This window comes from Corvus moneduloides, chromosome 2, assembly GCF_009650955.1.
Source record: "Corvus moneduloides isolate bCorMon1 chromosome 2, bCorMon1.pri, whole genome shotgun sequence".
Taxonomy (NCBI): Eukaryota; Metazoa; Chordata; class Aves; order Passeriformes; family Corvidae; genus Corvus; species Corvus moneduloides.
In genome coordinates, this window is record NC_045477.1 from 90542274 (window position 1) to 90562258 (window position 19985).

General features: G+C 43.2%; 1 protein-coding gene across 3 annotated transcripts in view; it reads right to left on the reverse strand.

The window, feature by feature from the left end:
- CNGA3 (cyclic nucleotide gated channel subunit alpha 3) overlaps window positions 1-13014 on the reverse strand; it is a 30657-nt gene extending 17643 nt beyond the window's left edge. The window contains exons 1-2 of one of the 3 annotated variants that reach the window (XM_032100308.1): window positions 12870-13014; window positions 3616-3747 (exon numbers count right to left, since the gene is read on the reverse strand). In XM_032100308.1, coding sequence (XP_031956199.1) covers window positions 3616-3716 — 101 coding nt within the window. In that variant the 5' untranslated portion in view covers window positions 3717-3747; window positions 12870-13014. The remainder of the gene's footprint in view (window positions 1-3615; window positions 3748-12869) is intronic. The other 2 variants (XM_032100307.1, XM_032100309.1) reach the window with 2 other exon arrangements.
- Window positions 13015-19985: the final 6971 nt, after the last annotated feature.

Consider the following 19985-nt stretch of genomic DNA (forward strand, 5'->3'; position numbering starts at 1 on the left):
GAATTCCACGCAGCCTTCACCAGACTTCCCCCCATCTGGTTCTCTCCACCACTGCATCAGGAAACAGTCCAGCAAATTGTCCTCTCCCTAGTAATACAGCATATATTTGATAACCATATTGCTAAGCCCATGTTCCTACTCTTCTGGAGCCATCCAGTACGAATTGAAGTCAGTAGAGGCTCTGCAAGACATTCTAGCAAGCTCAGAAGCTAAAGACTACTTATTAGCACTTACAAAAATCAGCATTTGAGAAAAATAGATGAAATTTTAGTCTCATCTTCCGGTAATGGCGTTCTGAAATTGACTTCACTGGAACCTGGACTTTATTAGGGTTCACTCCAGGTTTATTTTTATAGTACTCCTCGGTTTTCTCTGTGTTTTTGAGTCTTTAGTATTCACTTTTACAAGACTTTGTTACATCCATTAAGGATCACTTTTCTCCCCCTTTGTAATGCAAACAAGAACTCTCACATGAGTCTGTTAATCTGTGTTGCCAGGAAAACACTGACTAAAACGATACTTGCAGTATCTTCATAACAACTGGAAACAGCATTTTGAATACCCACAAGAGGATAATTAGCAGCTCAATTTTATGTGCACTCACAGCTCAGAAACTAACAGACTTGAAACTTCATTATTTCTACCCAAAGAACAACGCTAAAACAGATCCTGACGGTCCCAGGATTCTCAACTATTAGCTGTTTTCTACTTCTCCTCCAATAACAAAACACCAACAGATATAATTTAGTATTGAAAATCTTTTATAACCTAGTTTATGTTGCCAGTGCTGAGAATATTGTGGTTGCCAAAGTTAACGTCCTTTTATGGGACAGTGAACAAACTCATGGAACAGACACTCATTACAGACTGACAGATACATAAAGCCCACACTCAGCCCAAGAACTCTCTCGAGATGAATGCTGCGAGAACAGTACAGTTTGTCCACCCTTTTTTACTGTTTCCTGGAGAAACTGCCTACAGACCTGCTGGAGAAAGGATACTGGACTAGTCAGTCTTTCAGACTGCACTACTATGGCTGGTTTTAAGAACTTTTATTCCTGTTTACAGAATAATATACATTTTGTGAGATGTTAGCAATAAATTCTAATATTGTTAATGGCCACGACTAATTAGCATCTAAGTTCCCATTACAGCCAATGGCCATCTCAGAGCTTAAGTCAGCTGCTACAGAATAGGAGTCTGGTACCATTTGGAACATCTCACAATACTTTATTGGACCTCTCCAGGGCACATAGGTCTCTCCTCACATCCACCAGCACCAGCTAAACACTTCAAATACTCTATGGTATCTCAAATAGCATTAGCCACCTATTTTAGGCAACTAAATACCTCTCATAATCATGAGAGGTGAAGAAGCCTGCAGAGTTACTGAATTTCAGGGTAAGCTGAGCAGTTCCCCGCATGCTGCTGACCATCAGTACTGACTACATCCCCACTCAGGACAGCAGGAACATAGGCACCCACTCACATGAAGACACCGAAATCCAGATGTCTGCAGGGCACTGCTGAATCCTACTTCCAACCTTGAGATAGCCAACCTGTGTCTATAAGCCAATGGGCTGCCTCTCCTATTTGAGCTGTTTCTACACAGAGGCTGGGTTTTAAGAATGGAGTTTTGTTTGTTATTTTTTGGGTTTTTTGATTTTTTTTAACAAAATGAACCAACTTTATAACACACTACAGAGTAAGGATATGGGCACATGAATCACTGCAGCATAAATGAGCACAGCATTTTACAGATCAGTAGCAGCTTCCTGTTAACTGTTGCAGTGAATGCTTTTTCTTGGTAACGCCTCATTTCACAGCAGAAAAGTGCTAAAGCCCATCCCTAGCACTAAGCATAAATTTAACACCCACTGACTTTAATAAGAACTAAGTAATGTGTTTAATTGCTTTGTTGAACTATAGCTAACAGGAGCTGGAGGAAGGTAAAGGCAAAGAAGAAATGCTGTTACTCTAGAAAATGTGGTGCTTTTATCCCAAAGTCTATAGTTGCATATTTTAATACCAGAAGAGCTAAAATTCTGGATGGTTTCTGTCTTTTGGTACAGACATATTCTGAACCAAATCTGAGTTTAAAAAAATATATAACAAAAATTTTGAATGGTATTACAAAGATATTGCATACATCTTACTAGCAATCATTTCAACAATCCAAAAATCTTAAATGTGAGATCTCTTTTACAGAGCAAGACTGTATCTTTTTATTCATCTATGAACTCCTGCAATTAATGCTGATAATATCAAACTTTCTTTTAAATAAATGCCTCTTCAAGACCATCACCATGATGATACAGTGAAATTCATATTTCAGTTCCTCTATCTGTCAAAGTCACTGCCTCTGAAATTGCAGATGACCACAGGGATTTAATTCTACATTCAAACCTTGATAACCCCACTCTCACACCCCTGCCAGTAATTCCATGCTGTGAGCTGCCAATCACTTACATCCGCTACAAATAGGACACTTAAAAAAAGGAGAGGAAGAGGCTCATTTTGATCTGTGTTTTCACTTTTTCTAAGACATGACTTAATGGAGAGAAAGGGACAGGGCTCTTGTAAATCTCCCTAAGGAGACCACGGGGTAGTGTAACTATATCAAGCAAGCCTTACTGTGCAGAACAAATCAGGTCCACTTTCAGTACTGCAGGTACACCTGTGTGACAGAAGGTATCATGGAAGCAAAGCAAGAAGAAAAAAAGGAACAATTCAAACAGAGCATCCATAGTAGCTGCGAGGGACATGCAATCCAAAAATCCTCATAATACAGGGAGTCCTATCAGCCCATCAGGATTCTGGGTGCTCTAGTCTGGGTATGCATTTGAACAGCAAGAGACAATCTGACAAGGTCCACATAGAGGAGGTGGTTGGCCCTAACAAGCCAAAAGCAGAAAACTTTTTCCAGTCTTCACAGATGCTATGGATAATCTGACATCCTTCTGCAGGCCCAGCAGGTTTTGCCCAGTCTAGAGGAATGACTGCTACTGTGCAAAAGGTAAGTGCAAGCTCACTGGCACGTTTCAAACAGCCACTTTAAAACTATCAAAACTAGAGAAAGGTAAATGTAAAGAAACTATTACATTTCCTCTGTACAGGGAGAGACTCTGAAAATCCAGTACAAAAATACTGATATTCTTTATACACTACAGACTTTCCCTATCACAGGAACTAGGCAATTTGCAGAGGCTGCTTTTAAAAAAACTTCCCAAGGCTTTTCACTGCATGGCGCTGGAAGGATCTTTTTTTTCACCAGATCCTACATACTCTGTTGGAAGCACAGACCCTGCTGTCTGTGTGGTGACTCGAGAAAGAGGTTTCTTTTTAATGAGTTAATGTAATTCCCACTGACGTGAAAATGGGCTTTATTCCTTAGGTGATACAGCTCCTGGTTCCAAAACGGCAAGCCATGACAACCTCCCTGTGTCCATCTCTCCTGTACTTGGGATATATGTGTTTAAGTCAGTTAAGTGCACTGGGTCAACAATCTCATGACACAGTGTTCCCATAATTCTAGCTCCCATGCCTGGAGATACAGGAGTTCCACAAATTATGGAGTAATCTATCCTCTTGACTATGATGAAAGGAAAATGTTACCTGATATAGCCATTTTCAATCCTTTCGATATCTTCATCAATAGTTCTGACAGACAGGCTGTGCATACCAGGGTAGGAGTGCTGGGTGTTGATTTTTGCCATTTTGCTTTACATATCAACATCTACATGACAGCTGAAATGGGAAAAAAAAAAACTTATGAAGGCTGCAAAAGGAATGTCCTCAGTACTTAAAAAGAGTTCTTTATTAGAACAGTGGAACAGCAAAAAGCAATTTCAACCATTTGAAGAACAGTCAGTGATATTTACACACACATATGACATGTGTTTCTTGATTTATTTGCAGTAGACAGAAAAAAAAAGTGTTGGTAAAAGTCCAACAAAGATTCATCATGACCAAAGAAAAGGGTTACATGACACTATATTCTTTTAGTCTCCGGGCTTTATGGATACCTACACTGTCATACCTATTATCCATAGTGAAATTGCATTTAAAACCTCATTAAAAGGAGGTTAGTTAGGAAGTCAACCAAAAAAAGCCAGGTAATGCATGTGCTAGGACAACCCATTCCACTTTACCTTAATTCCCTTGTCCTAATTTTATCTATGATTAAGCTTTTTATTCCAAAAATCCATACCAACCAAGCGTATAATTAATGACATTCATCCCTCAGCTTATTATAGGCCATGCTATAGTTCTATATTATTAAAACTCTGCCCTAAACACACCCTAGGGGATTTTATTATCCTGGTTCAAAAGAGTCTCTGTTAAGATATTTAGCAGCTCATCTCCTACAAGTTTTACAAAATTTATCTGAATTCCTTTCCAGATTTGATCTTCAATGCCTTTCCAAATTCATATCACATCTACCACTTGCAAAACAAGTTTTAAGACTCAAGACAAGTGTCTTACAAATGCGGACTGAAAGACTTTCAGTGAAAGCTTTGAATTTTTAGAAAAGGAAAAATATAAGTTTTGAAACTCCATTCAGGAGCCTTTTTTGTTTGAAATATTACTAGAATGAAAATCTCTCAGGATCAATTAACTCCCTCAGACAAGGTAGTGTCCATTTTTCACCTGTAATCCTCTGTTTTACTGACCACACAAGATTCACCTTTAACAGCAAATGAAATACAGATCTTTCAGAAACTGTGACCTGAATTATTCCTGGAGCAAAGCTCACTATCCATGATTAGAATGTTATGCATTCACTTTCTTAAAAAACAGATACCTGACTTACCCTCCACTCAACTCCCAGACAATTAAAGAAAACCATGTACAACTTTTAAAATCATTTAATATATTTTAAATATTTTTTTCATTCAGAAATCATGAAATTACTCTAGAAACAGCCTTGGGCATCACTTAATATCCAAAATTTTTATTAGTATTTCCCATTACTAATTTTGCCTCAGTGTAAAGCAGTTAATGTCTAACTGTGTCTCACCTTAAACTGAGCCTTGTTCATGCCAATTAGCTGAAGTTTTATGGTGGAAAAAATGCATTTTTATTACACATGGATATAAAAAAATTGAATTCTTTCAACCCACATTCAGACTGGAATGTTCGCTCAGAAGAATCAACTCTAAAGTGCAGACAATTTATGCTAAAAACGTAACTCAGAGTTTTAAAAGCTTGATGGTGGGAAGAATTATTCATAAGATAAATAACAAAGCATTAAACCTTTTTTCTAAAGATGTAATTTCAGCACAAACTTAGTTAATTCAGTAAACTTAACTGAGTTAAGTTCTTGACTAGTTCTGACACTTGACACAACAGTTACAGTCAGTTCTGGTGAGTCACCGTCAGATTGATGTCTACCTACAGCAGTTCTTAAAAACAAGGGTCACCTGGTTTATAACCTCCAACAAAGTAAGTAACTGTTAAAACAATAAAACTGTTAAAACATTTAAAGCATGAGCTAATAAAACCCTTCCAAAGTCTTGGGATGATGTAGATAATTTGCTACCAACACCATGTATTCCCTCACTGAGAAGATACATTGCTTCTGAAAGTGGAGATCAGTGAACAGTGCCTTTCTGTGTTTCAGATGCTGTAGGGGTGGCATTTGGATTTCCAGACACATTTGTGCATCAGTACCCGACAGTTTGGCTAAAAAACATTAAGCACAGTATTTCCTTAAACTTAAAACTGAAATGGCTGAAATTGGGTATTACTAGTCTGGAACTAAACACTTTTAATTGATACTGGAATTAGATATTCTAAATCTCCTGAAAGGCTTGACTGTGCCAGTGGAGCACTGAATACAGGAAACCTTACTTAGACTTCCAAAGGCTTGGCCACTGAAGAAGAAAAAGCAAGTAATAGCGTAGGAAGCCAAACACTACTTTGAGTTAAATGAACAATAAGACAGAAAGCAAGAACAGTATTAAATAGCCACCTTCACCACTACAAAAGTTTAATAACAGTATTCCTCAGGGCTCTATAGGAAAGCCTGTTGTTAATGATGCTGATGAAAAGAAGGAGTGGCGATACAGTAAGATCTCAGAAGGGTAAAAAATTCTATAGGCAAGAGAAACAAAAGGAGTGCAGGGAACCCTCAGGGTGGCCCACATCAACTACAGCAATTTTTCAATCTGATGACAAGTGATGTGCAACACAGGCAAATGGAAGTCCATGAATAAAGGCAAAAAGCATGTAAGCTACTGCCCTACATGCTTCCAAATGAACCATATGCTCTCAGAAAGGGAACCTGAAAGGGTAGATTTGGATTAAATACTAGGAAGAAATTCTTCACTGTGATGGTGTCGAAACACGGGACCATGTTGCCCAGAGAAGTTGTGGCTGCCACATCCCTTCAAGTGTTCAAGGCCAGGCTGGATGAGGCTCTGGGCAACCTGGCCTAGTGGGAGTTGGAACTACATGGCCCTTATGGTCCCTTCCAACCCAAACCACTTTATGAACTTATGACGTATGTACAGCTCAGTGAAACAGCGTGCTCACTGCAGGGCAGGCTTGCTGACACAACAACTCACAGTGTATACATGGAACATGTTGATGACACAAAAACCACTAAAACTGCTCCATGAAACAACAGTGCAGACTTACCTGGAACACTCTTAAGTCCTTCTCTTAAACAGAAAGGATAAAGCAAGGATAACAGCATGGCAAGAATGATTGAGGACACAGAAAAGGGAGAGAATGAAAATGGGGCTTGCTCACCCTAGAAAGTGAACACTAGAAAGCTATAAATTAAAAATAAGTAAAATTTCAGCTCATTTCAGAACCCTTACAATAATTTCAGCTGCAAAATTCGCATTCAATATACAGTGTGATCTGAACTCTTATTCTGCACTATATTGGAGAAAAGGAGGGGGGGAAAATTTCCCAGAAATACAACTCTACTATTAATCAATAAAATACATTAATATATTTTTGGAAGGAGGTAGGAAGAGTGGATGAGTGTGTGTTACTTGTGCCCAGCTGTGGTAGAGAGAGACTAAATGCAGGACTGACAGAAATAAACAGTGTAGTAATTTGGATACAGTGCAGGTGCTGAGACCTCCTGAAGCAACATGGTTTGGCACTGCATAAAGCAGTCTGGCACTGCCTAAAATTCTGACAAATTACTGGCTATCTGATAAAGGAGAAATATTTGTTCCTTCTAGGCCTCTAAGGATCCTAATGATAAATGTGTTTAATAGTCATGGGAGGAGACTGGCCTTTCAACCTTGCATTCAAAATATGGCAAGCAACCAACAAGAGAGCAGCTTAACAGGAGTCAGCCAGCAGGAAAGTCCTGAAGAGTCGTGAGGCTCAGCAAACACCTTCTGCAGGGCCATGGACAGACGGCTCTGACCATCTGGGACCTGCAATCCCAAAACTGCCACAAAACGCTGGGTCTTACAAGGCAGTTTTAAGAAGTGAGTAGAGCTCGGTTTCATATTTAAAACCACAATTGTTAGGGTAGAATGGTGGGTTGGCTTTGGCTGGCTGTCAGATGCCCACCCAGCTGCTATCGCACTTCCCCTCCTCAGCAACCCAGTGGGAGAAAGTAAGATGAGGATGCTCATGGGTCAAGAAAAAAAACAGGGAGAAAAACGACATTGGAAGACCAACTGTCATCACAAGCAAAAAGGGCTCAAATTTGGGGAAAACTCAATTTATTACAAATTAAAATAGATTTGGATGGTGAGAAACAAAGACAAAACACTCCACCACTCGTTTTTCCCCAGATTCAACTTCACCCTTACATTCCCAACTCCTCCACCTCCTCTACCCTACCCAGCAGCACAAGGGGTGGGAAATGGGAGGCTGCAGTCAGTCCATAATGCTTCCTCCCTGCCACTCCTTCCTCCTCACACTGTGCCCCTGATCCAGTGTGGGTCCTTACTGCAGGCTGCAGTCCTTCACAAAGTGCTCCAGTGTGGGTCGTCTCCATAGGCTGCAGTCCTGCAGGATAAACCTGCTCCAGTGTGAGTCCTCCACGGACCACAGTTCTTGTCAGGAGAACTTGTTCCTGCATAGGCTCCTCTTCGCTGGCTGCAGTCTGCTTCAGGAAATACCTGGCTCCACCAAAGGGTCCTCCACAGTGGATGTCTGCTCCATCATGGTTCCCTCCAAGGGCTGCAGGGGAATCCTGCTCCAGCACCCAGAACACCACATCTGCTCCTTCTTCTCTGACCTTGGTTTCTGCAGAAACGGTTTTCACCCTTTTTTTTTCCCCTCAGTCCCCATACACTGCATTTGTGGTATCCTACTTTTTCTTCAATGCTTTTTCCCTAAAGTGACACCATCTTGGCCGCAGGGGATGAGTTGGAGCTGGCTGGAGCCATCTGTGTCCAGCACAGGCAGCCCTGGCTGCTAGTACGAGGGGCCCCACAGCCCCGGCCAGCCCCTGGGCACTGCACCCACCCCACACTGGTACCCGCCTTTTATAAAAAAGTATCTCCTACCTGGGAACTACACTCACTGCTCTGGATATTTAAAGCCAGTAATTACACTGAGGGTAAAACTTGATTACCTAAAGGCTGACAAGTCTGGTACTAAGTTAGGCACTTAGAACAGGTATTTATCTTACAAGTGAGTTAACAAGAGAAACAGATGGACAGACAGACACATAGTCCTCTGAGCCTCAGTCTAGTCACCAGCAAAGTAAAACTTGAATCCCTCCTAGTTCTTGAAAGATTGACATCTTTACCAATGCATTAAGCAGAATTTTAACATGCTTTCTCACCTGGACTTTTTTCCTTGCTACCAAATGTACTTACCTGAAAGAGACGAATAATAAATCCACACTCAAGAACACTGCATTTCAATGCCTACATCACTGAGACTGAAACTATAGATAAACAAGATAGATGTATTATTGTACTAAAAATGTAACAAATTATATACATTAGTGATAGCACTCTCTACTTGAAATGCAAATGTTCATGCTCTTTTATCCTCTTCCTTTTGGATTCAATAGCAACTGAGGTTTTGTGTCCAACTATTTTAAATGCACTGTCTGGTACAAAATAAGTATTTTTAACAAGACAGCCAGTTGTTTGACAACAAATATGAGTTCAAGTAACATATGAAAATTTCGGATTCACGTAAGTATTTCCTAGTTTTGAAAATCAGGTTCTATTATCTCTTTAGAACTACATCATTAAAGACCTAGAACTAGAGCTACGAAGGCTGTAGTATCTAAATTTTAGGAGCTTTGCCATCGAGTAGATTTCCTAAAGTAGGCATGCAGAAATGCAGGTAAGCAGGAATAAGGCACTAAGAAGGACACTACATATGCAAAATGACTGAAGCTGAACTGGGATACCGAGAATTACTGGGCTTCTAACTCCAGCCCAGAAGGAGCGGTACCCAACTCACAGCCATAAGTCCCCTCTTTCGCAAGTCAATTCACCTGCTTGCAGCAAATTGCGTTGTGCTGAGCAGCTGCACCTCAAAAATGAGAAACCTTTCACGTGTGCTTCAAATTAAGCAAGCCAAAACCAGTTTTCCTCCTTTTTCCAGAGCCTGCTACCAGAAGATTATGGGATACACATAACTTTCTCATGGGTTTTCAGTGCTCTGAGAACATGTATGGCAGCAGGAGTATCTGTTTTCAGCACCCACTGCAATCTGGACAGAGTCAAGACCTCTGAGCAGCTTTGTGGCTTGGGTTTCAGACAATTTTGCACCTTTTTTTTGCAGGAAAAAAAAACCCAACACACAGGCACACACTTTAATAACACAAATTATAACAAATTTAGGAAGTTGATGGCTACCAGCTAAGCCATCAAAGTGAGCTCTACAGCCTGTCAAACATCTGTGAAGGAACTTTGAATTACTGTAGTCTCTCTCTCAAGAGCATTGAGAGTTCATGTTTGGGCTACTCGAGCAGTTCCCTTTTGGGGCAGAATATGTCAACCCACCCCAACTTAATTCAAAACTGTTAACCAACCAAGAATTAATACATCTGATATGAAGTAAATATAGTTGTTAATCAGGTGATAATGACAGATCAAGCTATTTATACCACCACTTAGTATTCTTAAAGCTTATTTACTTAGAGTAAAAGGACTACAGAAAGAAAATATAGCAGAATTCAAAAAATAGCTTTTCAAGGTGAAATATGTATCACCATCACAAAGTAAAAGATGACTTTACATGCAATTTTGTAATGGATCCTATGTGTTTGTGTAGTTGTTAAATACTATTGTTCTTGAAGCTTTCAGCATTTTATTTATTGCTATGGAAGCAGTGATAAGCTGCATAGGATCACTTACATCATTTTGGTTAAGACACATTCCAAATCCTCACACAGCCTTTCAGGTTCAACCCTGATAAGTCTTTGGGATTTATTCTGGGATTTGACCTCCACCTACATGATCCTTGTTATATCACTTGCTAATAGTTGTAGCTCAGCTGGGCATTATGTATCTTGTGTATGCTATGTGTGACAGGCTGCAGCTCCAATGATTCAGTACTGGCAACAAATGGACCTCAAAGACTGGACACTGGAACTTTTAAGTACCTTCTTAGATTTGATTTGAAGAGAAGGCACAACCTTTGCTTCAATGATTTGGAGGTTTGTAAATTCACCTGCAGACTGGACTCTGGCACACTCTCACGGAAATCAGCTTTGTATGAAGGCTATTGTATCAAGCCCAGGGATTTGAAAAAGCAACCAGCAGTACACCTTACCCTCACGAATTCATTACAGTTTAAATCAATAATTCTTAAATTCTAGGACCTCTTTTAAAAGCACACTTTTCAAAATTTATTACTCTCTGCTACATCATATTGCATTTTCTACAGTCTACAAGCACTGACATCTCCTGAGAATGCACATAATTTATATGCACAGCCTAGTAGCCTCAGTACCAAAGGTGTCAAATTCTCTACCTTTCACAAGTATTTTAGATGTGCATGCACCTCACAAAGCACTTCACTATTCATGTATGTATAATTTATAGTCTTAGAATGAAATGCACATGATTACCTTTGATCTATTTGATGGCTGAGTCTCTGGCACCTTGTAGTACTAAAATAATCATTTAAATAAATTTAATTATTTGGACTGAGTTTTCCTTCTGTAACTATGAACTCTTAGCAATGCAGTTCAATTTTCTAAGATTTACTAAAGTTTTCTGCAGACCATCTTCTGCAGATGAATTATTTTTTAGATTGGACGCTTTTCAGGAGAAACTAGCTGTGGATGTTGAATTTAACATTGTAAATTAAAACATAGTAAGTTAAAAACTACAGCTGCCTGGACAATCAAGTCACATCGTGTTGTTTCTGTTGCCAGTATGGTGCAGGTATCCACGTTTCTGTACAGCAAGTAAGCTCTGTGCAAGGCTTCTGTAGCCCACTGTTTAAAATTCACCGGTTCTGCCAACGTCTGCTGTCAGTGCATTCATGTACCAAGGTAACTCTTAAAAGTGAACATAGCAGGGGCATGAATCCAGCATGAACACAGCAGGTTTACACTCCTGAATTCGTGCCTATAAAATAAATATGTATGTTTGCATGTGTGCACGTGCATACGTGTGAATGTTACCCATTTAAATTCACTCCCTGCCCACTTTATGTGAACGATCGGAGCCATCCCATTTGGCTGGGGAAGGGAAGCACGAGAGGTAATCGTGTCACGTTTCACAAGCAGTAACGAGGCATCCTACCGAAGAGGATTTAAGAGATGCTAATGAAAGGAGATGGCAACATTAGAGAAGGCTGCAGGACAACGTGCTGAACCGAAATGACTGAGCTGGGTGCAAATTGGATGACAAAGACTGGGATATATAGAAGGCAAAGCTGAGAGATGCTGATATGGAAGGATGACATATAATTTTTTAAAGCTGATGTGTTCTTCCCTCAAGTCATGCACTACTTGTTTACCATGATCACCCTTGCTGATTCGACATCCTGACAGTCCCATTATCATCTGCAACATGTATTTTTCTAATCAGATGGCTTTAGCATGCATGCTCAATGAAAACAACATGAGAAATACCAGAGGAAAAAAAAACACTGTGCTGACTGAAGACACACAGTTATGCTATTTCGAAAGCTGTAACATCTGAAACTACACTTTGCTCAGTTGTAACAATGAAAATTACAGATTTTAAATGTGCTTTGAATGCAACAACTACGAATCTGGAAAACAAAATACAGCTAAAACAGGTAGTTCAAGAGGTACCAATATTTACATTTAACATTATTTCTTCAGAGATCTAAATATTCAGGCCATTTTTCCTTGTCTTCTTCTGACTTTTTCCTCTTGGCAAATGAGGGGACCTTGCATTAGAGAAAGACACTGATTATAGTTATTATTATATCTTGCACATTCTTAGGAAGACTATGGTCTGGATTACACTACAGGAGTTTTATAAAAGATGTCATATTGCTAGAAACAAGGTCAGTTTATTGGAACTACCAGGAATCACTGGAAAATTATTCCCTTTCACTGCTTGCAGTATTTGCTAGCATTTTCTTTATACAGGGTTTGACAGCCTCATTGCTTACACCACAGGCACCAGACAGTGGAGAAGTTAAGAGACACATGGAACAAGCTGGTAAAATTAAGCCTCAGTCAACAGGAGTGGATAAGTCCCCTCAGCCCCACTTCTGTTCAGATTTGTGCCCTGAATCCAGTTTAATTGTTAAGTACAGATCTCTGCATCAATTAATCAAATTAACACTTTTCTTCAAAATTAAATAAATACAGCTTACGTTTCCATTTCAAGCTTCTGAACTAAGGCTTAGAACTGAAGTCTGATGCAGGACACGATGCCACTCTCATGGGCATGACAGAAAGGGAGGCTTACTGCCTCCTGCTTCAGACTCACCTGCCCACGCTTTTCCCCGCAGCATCCGAACTCTGGCGCTCCGTCCGTCCGTCCGTCCGCCTGGACGCGGGGCCCCGGGGCGCTCTCCCCGAGCGCGGTGCGGGCAGCGCTGCCCTCGGCCGGCCCGGACGCGCTCCGGGAGCCCCGGCAGCGCAGCGCGCCCGGCCCGGCGGGGGCGGCGGGGCAGGGCAGGGCCCGCCGGGGCAGGGCAGGGCCCGCCGAGCCGCCCCTCCGCGCGGCGCGGGCGGATTACGGCCGCAGCCCGAGCGCCTAAGCCCGGCTCTCCGGGAAAAGCCGCTCGAAGGGCTTTGCGATCCTGTTAAGTTCTCGGAGAGGATCAAGACGTCAAAGCGGCTCGGCGGCGCCCCGGCACATTTCGTGCCACGCCGAGGAAAAGTTGGGAGCCCGCCGCGGGCAGGGCAGGGCAGGGCCGGCCCGAGGCCGCTGGCGGAGCGAGGATCCGCAGCCCCGGGCGGCGATGCCAGAAGCGGCGGGACCGTGCGGGGCGGCTGCGGGCGGCCACTCGCCCCGGTGCCCGCGGCAGCCGCTGTCCCCCGGGCGGGGCGGAGCCGTGCCCGTCGGGCGCTCACCCCTCCTCGCCGGGGCGGGGGCCGCGGCCCCAGCGCCCCTGGGCCGGGCAGGCTCCGGCCGCTGCCATCCGCCTCCCGCCGCGCATCAGCCGCCGCCCGCGGTCCGTGCCGCCGGGAGAGCCCGGGCGGAGCGGGGAGGCTCGGCGGCGTTCCCGACCGCGCTCGGGAGGAGAGCTCGGGGCCGGCAGGGAGAGCCGGTTCTCCGCCGCCCTCCCCTCGCACACACCGCCCGCGGCCGCCGGCGGAGGGCCGGAGGCAGCGGCGATGCTCAGGAAGGCAGGTGGGGACGTGCCGCTGCCAGCTGGAAGCGCGTCCCCCTCGGCAGCCGTCGGGAAGTGGATTTCCCAGGCCCCTGCCCCTCCGTCCCTGCGCGTCCTGACCGCGGGGAGCCGCGAGGGGATGGTACCCCACAGCCGCTCCCAGAACTGCTGCTGGGGCCGACACCCTCTCCATTACGAGAGGCTCTTCTCCTCGGGGTACCGATGAATAGGTTTCTTCTTCAGAGCTCTGGCCCTCGCTCCCTGACCTCCTTGAGGGTGCTGACCCTAATTTTTCCCTGCTGCAGCTCCCTCAAGGCTTTCACACTCCCCCGAACTCCACCTGTTCAGTTCTGATTCTGCTTTTCACAGGGTTCAGAAGAGCTGGAAAGAAAGAGTGTGTATGATTCACAAAATGATTCTTCAGCTGGGAAATGTCAGCAGAAGCCATGTCATTTCTAACTGAAAGGCTGCTGCACTTTGCTGCATGTCATTTGAGCTAGATTGAACACAACAGGACATTAGAAATGCATTCTAAGTGCTCGGGTTGTTTTACATAAGAAAGATGAACCACATCACAAAACAAGGACTGAGGAGATGAGAAAGGCCATGGCTAAAACTCTTAAAACCCCATCAGAAACTCGAGTTTTTTATCTCCTATTGCTATCACACCAGGCTTCAGAGTAACAGGTTTTTTGAGGATCAGAATAGAAACCTTAGGCAGAAAGGCAGAAGGCAGAAAGCATTTGAAGAAGATCATGTCCTTTGCTGCTGGACTGACCCCTCAGGAGTACTCCAGGCAGCATTTTGGAAGCACTGGTACTGGAGCTAACCAACCAGATGTGCACCAAGAGCCAAGTTGCTGTTGTCCCTCCAAAGGCTCAAGCGCTCGTTGCGCCTCCCGGGGGTTACACGTAGATGCGTGCCCCTCGCAGGTCCTGGCTTCCTACTTAGACAAGGTCTAGTTGTACACCTTGCCCTTATGTTCTGGTTGCTATGTGAAGGAAGCCTGTGAATGGAACCCAGGAAAAAGCCGTGGAGGCTTCCAGAAGGTCCCAGATCTGGACAGTAAGGGGATCAGGCTGAAACACCAAAAATGAAGATCCATATCCAGAATGGCATCACTTTCTAAAATCTGTCATTGCATTCAGTGGTACTGGTGCACGAAATTCTGGAGAAAAGACTGTATTAAAGTTGTAATACATCTTCACAGTACCTCAAAACCTGTTGCCTAGGAATTGAAGATGACAGGGAAAAAAATAAATACCTCTTTCCTTTTCCATTTTCTTACTTGTTAGGTAGAAATTAACACATGCTTATTCAGGGAACAAATACTGCTTCTTTCCAGCATTTTCATAACTTCCATGAAATTGTCAGTTTAGTTCTTGCTTCATTTGTGCAATCATTAAGCCAGTCCCCTGAGAACCATCAATAAGTAGGTTCAACCTGCTGACAGCTGCAAGATATCATCCATCAAAATTATTATGTTCATCAAGGCACTACTGATGATCTATCTCAGTGGCCTAAAGTTATTGGTCTTAGATAGACACCTCTTTAAAAGACAACCATGAATTACCATGTCTAATTTCAACAAAGTATTTTTCAGTTTTATATCCAAACTAAAGATTAATTTTGTTCCCAGATGTCTGCAATTAAGCAAAGCATCCATGATAGTTTGTGATTGGAAATTATAATTAATAAGAAAAGGAAAATCTGGAGTTCCAGCACCTCAAATTAGAAAAGAGAGGGGGAGAAGAAAAAGAAAGAAAAAGCAACTCCTTATGTTAATCTTTCATACCTTGATCCTCAGATACCTGGTTATTAAACACAGTCTTCTGTGTCATAGCTTATTTTCTCAGTTTATTCATTTCCAGCTTATTTTCAGCTTGTAAGTGAAACTCCTCTGAGGCTGTTGGCGGCTGACCCGGGCTGGACATCAGATGCCCACATGAGTGGCACAGGGAATGGGGGCTATGATCAGTTTATCACATTGCCTCTCCTGCTCCTTCCGTCTTCCATCCACCTCTGCTCCAACACGGGGTCTCTCCCGCGGGAGACAGTTGTCCACAAATTTCTCCAATATGAGTCCTTCCCACATGCTGCAGTTGTTCACTAATCACTTGCTGGAAGATAACACTGCAGTGTCCTCCTGCATCCAGCAGCACTAGACCACATTGTGGAATGTCAGATCCATGAGGCAAAAAGTAAATCTGAGAAGAGGATAAAGCCAGCTGGACTGTGACCTGTTCTGTAAATCTGCCCTGCTCTTTGCTGGCCTGGGCTCAGAGCACTGACCTGGAGTTCAGTTTAAATAATTTTACCGAGTCAGGCCCTGAGCTGGAAGCAGGCGTTGTGTCAGAGCTGTCCTTTCACATGTTGAGGCCAATTCCTGTCATTAGTAATCTGAGCATAAGCCCCAGTTTTTCAGTCATCTGAGGCAGCACACCTCACAGAGCAAAACACAGAGAGAGGCAGGCCCTGCAGGGAAGATGGTCAATAGCCAGAGTAGAAATTCTACACCTAATCAACTTTTGTTGTCAAAAAGAAGTGCTTAGTGTCATTACTAGAAGTCTCCTTCTGAATCTCTTAGGTGATTAATGATAACATATGTGGTCATTAAGCACATGTTTCAGCCTAGAGAAGAGGGAACAGAGTGGAGACCTCATCTCAGTCCACAACTTCCTTGTGAGGGGAAGCAGAGGGCAGGCACTGATCTCTTCTCTCTGGTGACCACTGACAGGACTCAAGGAAATAGTGTGAAATAGTGTTAGGGGAAGTTTAGGTTAGATATTAGGAAAAGATTCTTCACCCATAAGGTGTTTGGGCACTGGAACAGGCTCCCCAGGGCAGTGGTCACAGCACCAGCTTGACAGAGTTCAAGAAGTACTTGGACAATACCCTCAGGCACATGGAGTGTTTCCTGGCACTGTCCTGTGTGGGGCCAGGAGTTAGACTTCAGTGATCCTTGTGGGTCCCTTCCATCTCAGAGTATTTTATGATTCTATGTAATGATGTTTTCCAAGGAGTGAAAAAGCATCCTTTCACTGCAGTGAACTGCAAGTTCTCCATTGCTCTAAACTGATATATGTCCCTGGTAATCAATGGAGTTGAGCTTATTTACAGTACCTGTGGCTTTGGCTACACAGCTCTGTTTTGAGGGGTACTGACATTATTCTGATAGTTCTCTCAAGACTGCTGTGCTCAGCAATAAAGCACTTCCAGGATGCATGACAAAAGAATAAAGCTTAATAAATAAATAAATGGAGAAATGTGTTACAAAATCTCATTTTCTTCAAACTGAGAAATCGTAATTTCCTGTTTGCACTGTAGCACTGCCCTGTTTCTTCTGATTGTTCCACTTCAGAGGAAATAAATGAACAAAGATCTGTGAAATAATTGGACTGAATTGCCAACCTGAAAAAAGCTCATTTGGTTTCCTTCCCAAGAGAAACACTGATTAGATCCGCCTTAGAAAGCCATTCTCATTTGAACAGTGTGAGTTATGACCTGGAGAGGATCTGTGGAATTGGAGCTCCACTGAACAAAACTGTGAAGTTAACACATGCAAATGCAAGACAAAAAGACCCAAAGACAGAATAAACAGAAACAGAGATTAGAAACATCCAAATGAGGCCTGTGAAATCCACATCACGGGTATTTTCACAGTTTTTTAACAGCCTGAACCTGTGAGGAACTGACTACTGTAGAAAACTGGACATGGCCAAGCTGCTTTCATAAACTAGCCCCACTAGAGCCAGGGATGTCCTGATAAATAAGAGCAAAAGGTCACATGTACCTGTTTAGTGTTCTACACTGTAAGCTCCATGTTGTCCTAATTGTGAATGAGCTCTATTTATTTTACCTTACTCTGCACCACTGAGGTGAGGTACAGTAAGGCGGAAAGATAGGACTCTGCTGGTTTTTTTAAGCAAAATTAGTGAGCTTTTACCTGGATTGAGTAAAAATAAATGCTGAATGCAAAGTAGCTGCTGTGTCCCTTTGAAATCAGTGAAAAGCATCCCACACGTTTTGGTGTAACAGGGTTGGGTCCTTGTTGCGTAGACGAAGGCCTTAGCATCCACCTAGAGCCAGTTATTTTTCCAGGCAAAACCACAGTGCAAGCCATTACAGGCTGAACTATCCAAAGAATGAAGGTAACCCTCTAGCACTGTTTGGTGTTCCTGCCACAGCAAACGGAGGCATTTGCATAAGAGCAGACCAGGGCATGGACAGGTGAGGAAGGAGCCTTCCCGCCCGTGGCCCCAGCGAGCGCTCGCTCAGCTGGAGCAGTTTTGTCCCACAGCGTTTCCCAGATGCCCCTGCCCCGTTCTCTGTCAGAAGAGAGCCCCGAGGGCTGGGGAGCACATGGTCACCATCAGCAGGGACACTGGCTCTTGGCCTAGGAGAGGTATGGAAATTCCTGCTGCCTGCAAGGCGAGCTGTGAGTTCACTTACCGCCTGGTGTGAGTCACACTGCCCGGAGACACGGGCTCCGCGAGCCGCGCAGAAGCGCTACAGACGATCAGGGAGCTGTGAAATTCTCCTGTGAATTTTCGTGCTGCTCTGTTTAAACAAACACAATTGCAAATGCAGCCTTGTTAATGTTTCCCAGGTGGCTAGCTTCGGATAATAAGTATACACAAGAGGACTTATTTTGTTATGCTGGTTCTCAGGACAATCCTATCTCTTGGTGAAAATAAAACTATCCTGCTGTCTCTAGGGGAATTTCAGCAAAATGCTAGTCAGGCCTGAGGCACTGATAGGGAGACAGCCCAGCTCCTCCAAACAGAATAAATTGACATTTCCAGTCACATAATGACGGTCCATTAGCAGCAAGCACAGGAAAGAGAGGCACTTATGTGAAATATAAATTAGGGCTTAAAAGCCTTTCCCATTGTGCTGTATGATGGCAGTCACTGCCATTGCTGGGCCCCGCTAATGAGTCTGAGGAAACCCAGCTGACAGTCTGCAGCCAAGTGTTGGTAATCACAGATTAAAGACGTCTCTTTCATGAACCCAGAAATATATTTACTTGGATCTAACAACAGCCTTCACAGGCGCTGTGATGGACTGTCCTGAGATGCAGGAGACAAATGATGAGTGGTAAATCTCTAACTGCTGTCTGTAAGCACTGTCTCAAGTTGTAAACTTAGAACTGAAGAAATCAAAGAACTTAGAAAAGTCTATAGGAGGGCTACTGGGAGTTTGAGTAGTCAAATGCCTCATAGCAGATAGCAGTGACTTACCTCAACAACTGAGTAAAAAGGAGAAGAAAAAATCCTATCAACTTCATTTTAGGGGTTGGAACTAGGTGATCTGTAAGGTCCCTTTCATCCCAAACCATTCTATGATTCTATGATTTGCCTTGGAATTATTTTAGCCAATACCTTTTACTTCCATTTACTTTATACAAGGCTCATGTCATGTACAAGGCATGTCTCACTAATATTCATGTTACAGTAGTCATAAAAAGCAAGCATTTGAAAATGTGACAGAAAGTTCAGTATTTCAGTAGAGTGCTGAGTTCTGCTGAATCTTCATCTATCTGGCACTGTTAAATGTCTTTCTAAGGCTTTCTCGGGAGCAGTGATTAAAGCACGGCAGGAGCAGCCCAGCATGGTTCCCCACCTCATACAAGTTAGGTAAGGCAAAGGCAAAATGCTGAAATAAGAAACACTTTTAAAGAACAAATATCACTGGCTGGGACAGGTGGGAACTGTTGTCTTATGAAATAGAAACAAAGCCAGAGACTCAGGAAATCTCTGCCAGTGGGAGCATTCTGTATACAGGCTTTGCTTAAACAAACAAGCAGTCTGAGAGCTGGGGTCAGTGACATCAGCAAAGGAGCACATCCTTTGCTGATGTACCTGAACTGAGCATGTTCCTGGCTCTCACTGGAATCTTGGTGGTAGAGACAGGTTCCTGTTGGTTGACTCTTGTCTCTCTTTGGGGGGATACCTTCTTTTGTAGTGTGAGCACCAGGCTACCCATGCCCTATCTCCTTTCAGCTTACACACCCACATGGCTAAGGCGTGATAGCCCATGGCATAGCCCATCAGAGCTTAGCAGAATGCAGATATTCCCCAAGACAGTGAAATCATCCTGGTTTCAAGCCAGCCTGTCCTAGTTCCATACCGACACGAGTTTTATTTCGACAAACGAATAACATACTTGAAAGTCCTGTACAATGGTCAAAGACAATCCATAGCAGTAACTACCGGCAAAACCTAAGTTTCAAAGTTGATACTGCCAGTGCATGAGGAATGAGG